The sequence below is a fragment of the Neolamprologus brichardi genome, chromosome 9 (assembly GCF_056152115.1).
Source record: "Neolamprologus brichardi isolate AB-2024 chromosome 9, ASM5615211v1, whole genome shotgun sequence".
NCBI lineage: Eukaryota > Metazoa > Chordata > Actinopteri > Cichliformes > Cichlidae > Neolamprologus > Neolamprologus brichardi.
Genome location: NC_142112.1, coordinates 12,875,955 through 12,888,484, shown reverse-complemented (window position 1 = coordinate 12,888,484; position 12,530 = coordinate 12,875,955). Strand labels below are relative to the sequence as shown.

At 39.9% G+C, this 12,530-nt stretch overlaps 1 protein-coding gene across 1 annotated transcript in view; it reads left to right on the top strand.

Moving 5' to 3' along the window:
- The window catches only part of LOC102796224 (partitioning defective 3 homolog), a 381,329-nt gene that overhangs the window by 34,102 nt on the left and 334,697 nt on the right, over positions 1-12,530 (top strand). Inside the window, exon 2 of the mRNA XM_087845929.1 lies at positions 5,308-5,409. Coding sequence (XP_087702055.1) covers positions 5,308-5,409 — 102 coding nt within the window. The remainder of the gene's footprint in view (positions 1-5,307; positions 5,410-12,530) is intronic.

The following is a 12,530-nucleotide window of genomic DNA, read 5'->3' as shown; positions in this document are numbered from 1 at the left end:
ATCATAATCCTAGTTCTGTTATAAAATGATGAAGCACAGTGAAGGGCTTCAGGTTCGTTTGTTCATGACTTACGTGTACCCTTGAAGCCTTTTGTCTTCAACCTCAGACTGTGCAACACTGGAAAAAAGACGTCACACTTCCCAAGACAGTGATGTAACTTGCAACCATTCAACACATGATACACAGGTTTCTACAAGTTAATAATAACCTTACCTGTTTGCATTTTTCACGGTGCTTTTTGTTGACATACATGCCTCAGATTTCAAAAGGAGAACAGAGGTTGGACACAGAGGCAAAAGTGAAGTTACTGCGACTGGGCAATGAACTTGCAATCTAGTCTGCTATCAGTTTGTGATTGAATGAGGTCAAGTTGGTAATTACATCCAATCTGTTGGAGATAATATGGTGATTAACTGTGATAAATTGGTGGAAATAACAAACATGCTGCTGTCTGTTGCAAAACCGAGATTCACATTGACTACTTAGGTTCAGAATCCGCCCAGAACCTCATGGATGTGAAACAGGAATTCAGAAAGTCATCCACAAAAAAACTGCAGGATGGCAATTTAACTGATGACGTAGGTGCTCACCAGCCTTGTACTGATATGCAAACATAACTCGAATACAACCAGTTGAGTCAGATCACCTATTGCAAAGAGATTTGTTGCAGAAGAACTTTGCTAATTGGTGCAGACTGACTTGGGTTGATTGCAACATGTTGGTACTCTTGGCAGCCCGTCTGTGTTTCTGAATTGGGTGGCAAACCTTTGCCAATCTATCTGAGAGTGATTACAGTCAGTCTAACCCGGACCATCATTATTTGGAAAGAGTTTGTTTCTCACCAGATGAACTGTGCAATCACCCTGTGACTGAAAGTTATAGAAAGCTTACCGCCTTTAACAACAGTATGTAAATGTTTGGGAACCGGGAAGACCAGTTACCTTTTGGGAGAGATTCTGATTGTATAGAGAATTTAGCTGCTTAACAGGCCCGAGTCTTTCTCTGTTGTATTCTTTATTTTATGACGTGCCAAATATTTTCATTGGGTTGAAGGTCTGGGCTGCAGATAGGCCACTCTAGGACTGGCACTCATCTACTATGAAGGCATGCTGTTGTACTAGATGCAATAAAGGGATTTGGATTGTCTTGCAGAAATATGCAGGCCTTCTCAGATAAAGACATCTGAGCAGGAGGATATGTTCTCCTAAAACTGCTTATACCTTTTAGGATTGATGGTGCCTTTCAAGATAAGCAACCATAGGCAGTAATGCACCTCCATATTTTCAGATGTTGATGTTATGAACTGTATCTGATGAGATATTCAAAGTTTTCACAATTTTACGTTAATGAACATCATATGATAATTGTTTGCCAATTTGTGGACACTTATTTTAAATTTCTGAAAATCTCTGCCTCCTTTTTTCTATCATATCATGTTACTGATTTGTTGCCAGTGAACCTAATTAGTAGCAGTAGTAGTTGTTTCTTCGCAGTGATGCGTACTGCATTCTGTTTTTTTTTTCACTGCTTCCCAACGTTTTCATATTGTGGTTGTGCTTTTGCAGGTATGGATTTTGTTCTTTTGACCCATTAAATTTCTCTAAAGTCAAATGAATATGTGAACAACGTTGCTTTGCATAGTTCGAGATACAAAGATTCTGTCTGCTTCTGGATGGAAGGAGTTCCTGAACCTATTTGGCAAATGGATTAGGTCCTCTAACTCTCACCTTTGCCTAAGTACACAAAAATGTGTACTGAAAAATATATAATGAAACAGAATAACAATGTTATCACATAATGCTAGAGCGAGTCTGAGATGACATGCTGATTAAGCTGCAGCGAGCATGGTAACAAAATGAGCTGATGCCGACTGCTGAGCGTGGATATCCTCCTTAGCTGTTGTTACTGTTGTTACTTTGCTCACAATGCTTTCTTTGTAGAAGGTCCTGCTCCTTCTGATTGTCCGCAGTCCAAAAGTACTGGTCTCTAGTTCAAAATCTGATCGAGCCCATATGTTTTTAAATGGGATATACATAATAAAACTGCTTTGCTCAAGTACATAGTGGATTGCTAGTGGTTTGCTTACAGAAGGCCCATGATGGCATACCAGTTTACTGCATACCAGTCTTTACACTTTAAGTAACTGTTTGTTTTTCCCTTTGAGGTAAAAAGAGAACACAGAAAATCTTAAGTATAAGTGATGGCGTTTAAGGGAAGGCTCACGAAAAGCTCAGTGGCATGACAGATCGTTGACACTGTCAGACATCATTAAAGGAAAAATAACAGGGTGTTTAAATCCAAATATGTCAGTACCACGCTCAAGTTGCTAATGCGGTGCTGTATATTCTCAGCTGTGGCGCAGGGCTGCAGAACGAAAGAAGAGAAGTAATACTAAGAAGTAGGTTAAACAGGGGATTTCACCATTTAGTTGTGTTTTTCGTGAGCTGAACGGTTAACATGACCAGCCGTGTCTTCTTAAGAGCTGCTCACTGCTTACATGTAGGTAAGCAGTGAGGCCATGTCATAGCTGGAGTTTAGCTGAGATCGAAGTATTTACACCAAACAGTTTTTAAAACACAGATTAAGAGATGTGGCTCTGATGAACCAAAGAACAGTGATGCAAGGCTGGAGTGTAACTGTAAGGAAAATCTGAATTGTTTGTCTGACTCAGTTTTTTCCTCATCACTTCAGAGTATTTCTGGAATTAAGTTGTGCGGCTGAGCTTCTCTCAGAATTATGTTTGTTCCCCATAATCTCATCTGAGCAACAAGTCTGGAGCAGCATGACAACATTTCAACATTTTTTCTTTATTGCTCTGTAATGCTGGCAGTAAGTTTGTGTTTTGTAATTGCTTTTATTGTTAATTTTAAACACAGTCCATATATACATTTATATTTGCTTTCTGTAATGGCTAACTGATTTTATTGTGTTGGCCATTAATAAAATAGCAACTATCTTCTGAAGCCTTCACATATTTTTGTCTTGTCATCTGGAAGCAACTCGATGAACTCGCCATCTTTTCCCTTTTAATAACCTCAAAAGGAAGGAAAAATACCACACAGTCATTCCCCTCACGATTTGGACCATTTTCCCTGGTGTACCGCACTAGAGCTCAGTACAACAAGGATGTGCATGAAGGCATTTAACCACAGTCCTTAAGACAGCTCAGTTTGGAGGGAATGCATAAGTGGGGAAGCGGAGAGAAGGAAATGGTGAGAACAAAATCCAGACAAAAGAGTTAGAAGATTCTTTCATAACGTAGCGAAGGAGGAAGAACGATCACTGAGCTCTGTGGTTTCTCCTTACCCTCCTGACTGGCTGAGCTATCATGCTCCAGTGCTTGGAGGCTATGAACTGGGCAAAGCCAAAATGTGGGAGGGTGACACGGATCGAAGAAGACAAAGCTTTTGATTTCAAAGTAAGCTAAACCAGTACAGATAAACATGAAATCTTCCATGAGGTTGTTTGTACACAAACCCACAGTCATGTCAAGTGAAGCTGTTTTACATAGCTTGTTTCCATGTCAGCCTACACAGTGCTGTACAGACAAAATGAGGTAACTACATTTGCCAAGTTTTAAATTGCCAAAAACCATAGGAATGCATAATAATTATTAAAACTGCTGAATCAAGGTCAAAATCAAGTAGTGCAGTAACTGAGTTCTTCTTGAGACATCTGCCTAGCTAGCAAAAGCTTGGCAGTTAAAGCTAAAGCTAACATAAATCTAAGGTGCCTGCCCAACACGTGGCACCAAAACGGCTTCAGTGCACCCTGGCGTTGTTTCTCCACGCGTCTGGAAGTCTCTCAGAGCAAATGCACGTTTCACCATTCTTCCAAAACATTTTCCCTCATTTCATGTTTTGATGATTGTAGTTTTAGAGGATGGTGGAGCTGCCAAACACCAAATCTTCTGTATTTCTATCAATGCTGTCTGCACAGATGTTGTATTTCATTAAATTATGGAGCATAATGAAACAGCAGTTTTTTACTAGTTGAAAAGAAAGCTGAAAGAACATGTGTTCCTTCTCTTTTAGGTATTAGTTTTACTTTGGACTGAAAAAAACTTAAAATAGAAACATTATAAATATACAATTTTTCATCCAGCTTGAAATTTAGTCCATGTTCTCGACTTAACTGCTTCTATAATTCTTCTGATGCAGTGAATAGTGCAGGAGAAGTGGTCTGCATTTGAAAAAGGCATAATAATATTAATAGTTAGGAATAATCTGAGGTTAGTATTACTTTTCTTTGAGTGGGGGCCGCGGTTGTCCCTGCCGTGGTCTGCTTGCGGCTCTCATGCCCTGGAGGGCCTCTGGAGGACTGGGCCCTGAGTCTCCTCCATGCCTGCTTCAGGTCCTGGGGTGCGGGGTTGTGGCTCCACACACCCACTGATAGACACTGGAGAGACCTTAGGAACGCTCACACACCTGTGTACCCACAGGTACACTATCTTGTGCTGCTGCTGGATCTAAAAATATCTTGTATTATTGGTTACTTTTTTTTAAACTCTTTCTTTCTTTCGTTCTTTCGTTCCTTCCTTCCTTCCTTTCTTTCTTTCTTTCTTCCTTCCTTCCTTCCTTCCTTCCTTCCTTTCTTTCTTTCTTCCTTCCTTCCCATCTCCCGGTGTTGTCCGTTAGGTTGTAATAACCCAAAATAAAAATGCTAATGAATGCTATCTGACTGTCAAGTGCACAGTTATAGTGAAGGCTGTAATGCTCCACTTTTGGGGCTTTCAGACAACAATTCTGACTCATACTCTCAGACAGGACAAAGGGAAGAAAAGGAAAAACAACAAAAACAAAAAAGCAGGATTATAGATATAAACCGTGCTGTTTTATCGGGTTCTTTGTTTGCATACTGATATCCTGCAAAAATATTTTAAAATATGCAAACAAGGGCAATGTTTTTTATTTATTCATTGACTGGGAAGAGGGTGGATGATCCTTGTCAATCACATGCATTCCCTTTTCTACATCGACATGAAAAATTATGTGAGCCATATGCTTAGTTTGCAGGCCATCCAGCAGGGGATTATAATATTTCATAACCGCTATCATGATGTCAATCCATAACTATGTCAGAGCTCCTGTGTGCCAGCTGACTGGATCATGATATGAACCACATGGTGATCAGATCAGCTGATTGCTACAGTCGCAAGCTCCTAATTCATTTGGTTTGGGAATCCTATTATAATATATATGGCTTTACGTACATAATGCTACAAATCCTGATTGTATATGGTACAAATCGAGGTGATCTCTTTACACAGATTATACTTTAACTCCTTTTTTTTTCTCCTCTCCTAGGACCCCAGCTACTGGGTTCAGGTGAACAGGTTGGAACATGGCGATGGTGGTATTTTGGACCAGGATGATATGCTGTGCGATGTGGTGGATGACAAAGATAGGGTGAGTCGAAGTCGGTGTTAGATTGCGAGAAAGAATATGTTTGCATAGCTGATTGCACATTGTATTTGTTTATTTGCCACACTGTCCTGTTATTCTATCTCTTCTCATTTTCATTCAGCCTTTCCTTGTAGGCAGAAAAAAGTATTATCTGAACTCTAAAATGTTTGTGCATAAAGCCTTGGCCGTACCACAAAAGTTTCACTGACATGTGCTTATGATTACACCTGCCTGCTTTTGCTGTCATCGTTGCTTAAACCTTGCAGTGCAGTAAACTGCTGCACCACCATGTTCTCTGTTTAATCAGTTCAGCCTGTTGGAAGTACTCTGCAGATTTCATATTTGCAGACTGTTTTACATTCAAGGCTCCACTTTGTGTGCAAGGAGGCACTGTATTTTTGTGTTTACTGATATTCAGTGCATCCAGGAAGCATTCACTTCTTCCACATTTTGTTCTGTTACAGCCTTATTTACACAATACCCCATACTGACAAAGTGAAAACAAATTGCATGGAATTCTTGCAAATTTATTTAAAAACCAAAACAGGAAACATGCACAGAAGTATTAACAGCCTTTTCCATAACACTCACATTTGAGCTCAGGTGCATCCTGTGTGCACTGATCACCTATCAGATGTTTCTACAGCTTGTTCAGAGGCCACCTTTGGTAAATTCAGTTGATTGGACATGATTTGGCAGTGTTAGCTATGGAACCTAATGTGTAAAGTCTCATAGTTAAGAGTGCATGTGAGAGCACAAACCAAGCCATGAAGTCCAAGGAATTGTCTATAGGCCACCAGAAGGACTCCAGGCCAGAGTAGAGAAACTACAGCCTCTGGCCTGATTAAACAAATTGAACTTTTTTTTGCATGAATGCCAAATGTAATGTTTAGAAAGGGAACCTGCTTGATGCCATCTCTACAGTGAAGCATAGTGGTGGCAGCGTCATGCTGTGGGGATGTTATGCAGCAGCAGGATCTGGAAGACTCGTCAGTGTCAAGGGAGAGATCAATGCTGCCGTGATGATAATGTGCTCCAGAGTGCTCTAGACCTCAGACTGGGTGAAGGTTTATCTTACAACAGGACAATGACCCAAAGCACACAGCCAAGATAACAAAGGAGTGGCTTTGGGACCACTCTGAACGTTGAACCCTGTTGAACATCTCTGGAGAGATTTGATGCACCGAAACTCGGGAGGGTCTGCAAAGGAGAATGGAAGAAACTACCCAAAAACAGGTGTGCCAAGCTTGTAGCATCATGTTCAAAGGTGCTTCAAGAAAGTATTGAGCAAAGGCTGTAAATGCTTATGTACTTCTTATTTTACTGTTTCAGTTTTAATATATTTACTAGAATTTCAAGCACAGTGGAACAAGTGAAGCCCTGTGAATTCTTACCGGATGCACTGGGAGATTGTGTGGGCAAAATTTATGAGGCTTTATGACATCACACTACCCACCCCTCCCCACCCACTAGACAAGTGTAAACGATTACCCACAGCCCCACTGCCTCCTTCCCATGGGAACAGTGCTGGCTACACCTGAGTCACTAGCTCTTTGGCTTTAATGTGTGCCATAAAAATCACTACTTTTCAGGTCATTTCAGTTATTAAATGAAATCATATTGCAAGCAGTTGCAGATGGTTAGTAATTTAAAATCATTGAAAATATATTCCAAATCATCGCAAGGGCATTAGTCACCTACTGTTAGTCACTGCAGTTTATCCTGGTGTTGGCATCATGTGGATGATTGATCCGGTGTTCACACCTTTTCAGAGATGTCTTCCACCAAAGCCAACAGGGCCACCACACATTAAAAAGGCAATGAATCATCCAGGTTTCAATTGAACATGTAATCTTTAATTCCTATCTGCTCTGTTTTCTTGCTCTGTCTGATGCCCTGGAGCCAGCGAACTGAAATCTGATACTATATCTTTCTCAGCAACACTGTGTTTTGTCCCCCTGTTTTATGGTAAACGGATCGCTTCCCACAGCAGATACTGTGATGTTGAGCAACTCTGCAAAGCTAGGTGACATAGTTGTTTCTTTCTCTTTGATGTGCGCACTCTTTTTGATCTCGTGTGGACATTTGTGCGAGGATGAGACATGGTGTGTTTCAGGCAGCTATACACCTCTATACACCTGACAATGACTATGTGGTGGGTGCCATGGTTACACATCAGGTGGGATCATTGGGGAGAGCAGCTGTTTTGCACCTGCTGCCTGAAACACTGATTTCTAATTTATTTAATTTTTTTAATTCTTCTCTTATTTTACAACATCTGTGGTATTTGGCTGGAAAAATGCAAAGAAAGAAGAAACAAATGTGGCAGTTCTGTATATATTTTTGACTTTTCAAGAGCCTCAGTTTGTTCTGATGCTGTGATTCCTGCTCCCCCTGGTGGTCATACGGCATAAGTACCTTCTCATTGATGGCAGAATAGAGAAAAGTTACAAAAAAAAGAAAAAAAGAAATTTGCTGACATTTTTAGTTGCCTTGCTGATAATTTTTTTTTATTTATTTTCATGTAACTGTCAGTAGTTAGTTCTAACAGCTTAGCCTGCTCTACACCTGTGGTAGACATTCAGCCTAAAAAGTAAACAGTGACTCTCTGGTCACAAGACCAGCATGCTGTAGTAATACTGTGTTGATAGTTACCAAATGACAGAGTGCAGTGTCAGAAAGTCAGCTGGCAGTCGACTGGAACTGCCAACTTCAAACTGGTGGAACAGCTTTGTTTGAATGACTTTATCTCGGTGCGTGGGTGTTTGCTCCTTTGTGTGTCTGTGTGTGGTTGCAGCTGTAGAGGTAAATCCAGTCTGTCCAGTTCTTTCCCTAATCTACTAACCCTCCTTCTTTTACTGTCTAACCTCCTAACAAGCCCATTTTAACCTGGTAATGACAACACATTCTTGTATGTGTGAATACTTCCAGGGCAGGAAAACGCTTGTGCTGTACAAACGTTAGGTTTTCTCCTGATATATGTGAATGCTGCCGATGTTATAAGCTTCAGCAGAAATTTTCCAGCTGTCACATTGGTGCAGTTCAAACAGGACTATTAGTCAGGAATTTAGGAGATATCACAAATAACCTGCGCCCTTGATAAACATGGTCCTGTCCATTTCAGTCTGTGCATATTCTGGTTAATAGCCCAGGTAGCGTGTCTATAGTGCTGTATCATTGCAGATGAACTGCAAAGTCAAAGTTCAGTGTTTAAAACTGAGTTTAAATGACATAATTTAACTGTAAACCAAACCCTTTTGTTAAGTTCAAGTCTCGAATCATTCTGAAATATGTATAAGAATATTGAACACTATAAACCAACCACACCTGTAGACTCTTGATTGGTTACCGCTGTTTGTTTTTCTCTCAAGAGGACTGATGCTGCTAGTTTTCTCCATGTTTGCTGTTTATAATTTGCTGATGTTCGATTTCTGTGACATGTAAAGGCAAAAACTGAATTTTAAAGACGTTATCTTGACACGGGAAATAAAAATAGATTGTCAGAAATAAAATACATGATTTGGAAATGCACTGCTGACAAAGGTGGATGGCCTTTTTTAAATGTCTTAAAATAAATGTTGGGAAAGCAACCTGTAGAATATTCTGGAAGAAAAAAAAAATCCCTGTTGTGTATATAACAGGAAAAATGGGAAATATGTTGCAGATTACCCATGATGGTGATGTCCACCCATTTCTTGAGTAACATGTTTTGGAACATTTCTGATCAGAAAAAGCACGATAATGTCTCTTTATGTAGAGTGGACAATATTAAGATGTCACAACAGCAGAGATTATGTTCCTGCTTATCTTAAATAAATCCAGGCCTTTTCCTGCTAACGGATATAGGTATTAAGTGCATTTGGAAAGCTATGAAAGAGTTATTCATGAAGTTGGTGTGAGGGTTGATCTGTTTGATGGAGTATAGAGTATGGAGTCAGATTTTTGAGCAGTGGAAGGATATGAAGGGCTGACACAGTTTGTCTTTTGAATGTGTTGGATGTTCAGACTTCTAAGCTTTACTTCTTCATCATGTTTGATGCCTTTTTTCCTTGGTTTTCTCATTAAGGCTCATTTTTTGGTGCTTTTTAAGGAAACAATCAATTAGACAGGTTGTATCATAGATATTATTCCGTTGTCTTCATCTGCAAAACATAGAACTGCGTATGTGCATGCATCTACGCGACTGGAATTTCAATGTGAATGTGTGACTAAAGCATGAATGATCTCACTCCTTTCAAGTTTCGGTGGCTCTACTGTTAGGAGCACGTCATGTCCTCCCAACAGTGCTTTGTGTGTGTGTGTGTGTGTGTCTGTGAGTGAGTGAGTGATATCTGGCTCAGGTTCAGCACTCAGATTATCATGCTGTGATTCATGTGCAGTCATAGAGCTGCATGCTGCAGCCTGCCCGTGTCCGCTCCATAGATCTTCATACTGATCAACAGCTTCCACTTCACATGCATGAGGTGTACGAGTGTTTTTGTACAGCTGGGGTGTTTTTGGTTTTGTGTTGCACACATGACCCTGTTGCTGATCTCGGTTTGTTTCAAGTGTGAAGCTGAACTTCATGTCTTCAATTCTTCCTTTAAAAATCATTCTGATTACTCTATGACTGAAATTTAGGCTGAAGTCAGTAGTCAGATCAGTAATCTACTAACAATATCACTTGTATTTTTGTCTATTACTAATAATCTCTGCTATTGTACTATTATCTAGTATATTGCAGTAAAGCTAACACATTTAGTGGCTCATTTAAAATTAATAGCAGCTTCCACACTGGCTTTTTGGTGCACACTGCCACCACCTGACCGAAGTGTATTATGAGCAGTAGGTTAGCAGCTACAAACCTCATTTTGATATTTCCACTGAAACAAATTAGGATCAGAAGACTGTCTCTTGAAATCACATCCAAACTGTTCATTTGCAGGTGCAAAAAAGCACAAGAAATGCATTTGTCTGTCTGCGCATTTATTGGCTCCCTGTGTGATTAGGGCTTTTTTCCCTTCCCCAGAAAGGGAAAAAAATATAATAAAAACTAGCTACTCCAGTACTATGAATAGCAAAATAATAAGAATAATAAAGATAATTTTGCCAAGTAAGTTTCTATTCTTAGCAAAAATAAGTAAAGTATCAACTTTTCTGATACCATGATGGTATGGGATCTCTGTAACACCCAATAAAAACCTATTAATGTTTTCAGATGATGAACATATGATTGAAATATAATGGAAAAATAGCATCTATTCAGAACAACAAAAAATTAGGTTACCCCTTTAGTATTAGTATTTATTTATCTAGTATTTATTCACAGCTTGTTTGTTATTTTATGGATTGTTAGCTAATGCTAGCTAAACTGTTGCTAGCTAAAATGTTGCTAGCTAAAATGTTATTGCCATAACTCATCTTAGTAACTTATCTCATTAGCAGGTTTACCCTCGTTGGGATGCTGAAGGATAAAACAAAAAGTGCAAATATGTCAAATCAAAGTTTCTCATTTAGATTTTATCTGAATATGAAACACGTGAATGAAATGTGTAAATAGGGCCTTAGTTGTGCTGTTTATGTGCACTCACAGACCACTTCATTTGGTACACTGTTTGACTGCTCATAAGTTAAAATATCTAATGAGCCAATTATTTGGCAGCCATAGCATTTGGAGATTTAGACATGGTCAAGTTAAACTGCTGAAGTTCAGCACTAGCATCGCAATGGGGAAGAAAGGTGATTTTAAGTGACTTTGTGGTGTGGTTGTTGGTGCCAGTTGAGTGGGAGTATTTTAGAAACTGCTAATCTACTGGGATTTTCCCACACAGCCATCTGTATGACTTGCAGAGAAACGTCTGGAGAAAAGAAAATATGCAGTGAGCAACAGCTCTCTGGATGAAAATGTCTTGTTTATATCAGAGATCAAAGGAGATCTGGTATCTAACCAGATTCTTACTCTGGATGGCATTACCTTGGCCTCCAGTAACGCTGTGAGGAACCTTGGAGTCATTTTTGACCAGGATATGTCCTTCAACGCACATATTAAACAAATATGTAAGACTGCGTTCTTCCATTTGCGCAACATCTCTAAAATTAGAAATATCCTGTCTCAGAGTGATGCTGAAAAACTAGTTCATGCATTTATTACTTCCAGGCTGGACTACTGCAATTCATTATTATCAGGATGTCCAAAAAACTCGCTGAAAAGCCTTCAGCTAATCCAAAATGCTGCAGCAAGAGTCCTGACAGGGACTAGAAAGAGAGAGCATATTTCTCCTGTTTTGGCTTCCCTTCATTGGCTTCCTGTTAAATCCAGAATTGAATTCAAAATCCTGCTCCTCACATACAAGGTCTTAAATAATCAGGCCCCATCTTATCTTAATGACCTTGTAGTACCATATCACCCTATTAGAGCACTTCGCTCTCGCTTTGCAGGCCTACTTGTTGTTCCTAGAGTATTTAAAAGTAGAATGGGAGGGAGAGCCTTCAGTTTTCAGGCCCCTTTTCTGTGGAACCAGCTTCCAGTTTGGATTCGGGAGACAGACACTATCTCTACTTTTAAGATTACCGAAAATGAAAGTTTTAAGCCTAAAGCATATATTTAGGGCTGGACCAGGTGACCCTGAATCCTCCCTTAGTTATGCTGCAATAGACGTAGGCTGCCGGGGATTCCCATGATGCATTGAGTTTTTTCTTTCCAGTCACCTTTCTCACTCACTATGTATTAACAGACCTCTCTGCATTGAATCATATCTGTTATTAACCTCTGTCTCTCTTCCACAGCATGTCTTTTATCCTGTCTTCCTTTTCTCACCCCAACCGGTCGCAGCAGATGGCCGCCCCTCCCTGAGCCTGGTTCTGCCGGATGTTTCTTCCTGTTAAAAGGGAGTTTTTCCTTCCCACTGTCGCCAAAGTGCTTGCTCATAGGGGGTCATATGATTGTTGGGCTTTTCTCTGTATCTATGAAGCGCCTTGAGGCGACTTTTGTTGTGATTTGGCGCTATATAAATAAAATTGAATTGAATTGAGAATTGGCAGATTGCTTTGAGGTGACAGGAAAGCAACAGTAACTGGAATAACCATTTGTTACAACCAATGTATGCAGAAGAACATGACCAAGCAACATGTCTACAACATGATGG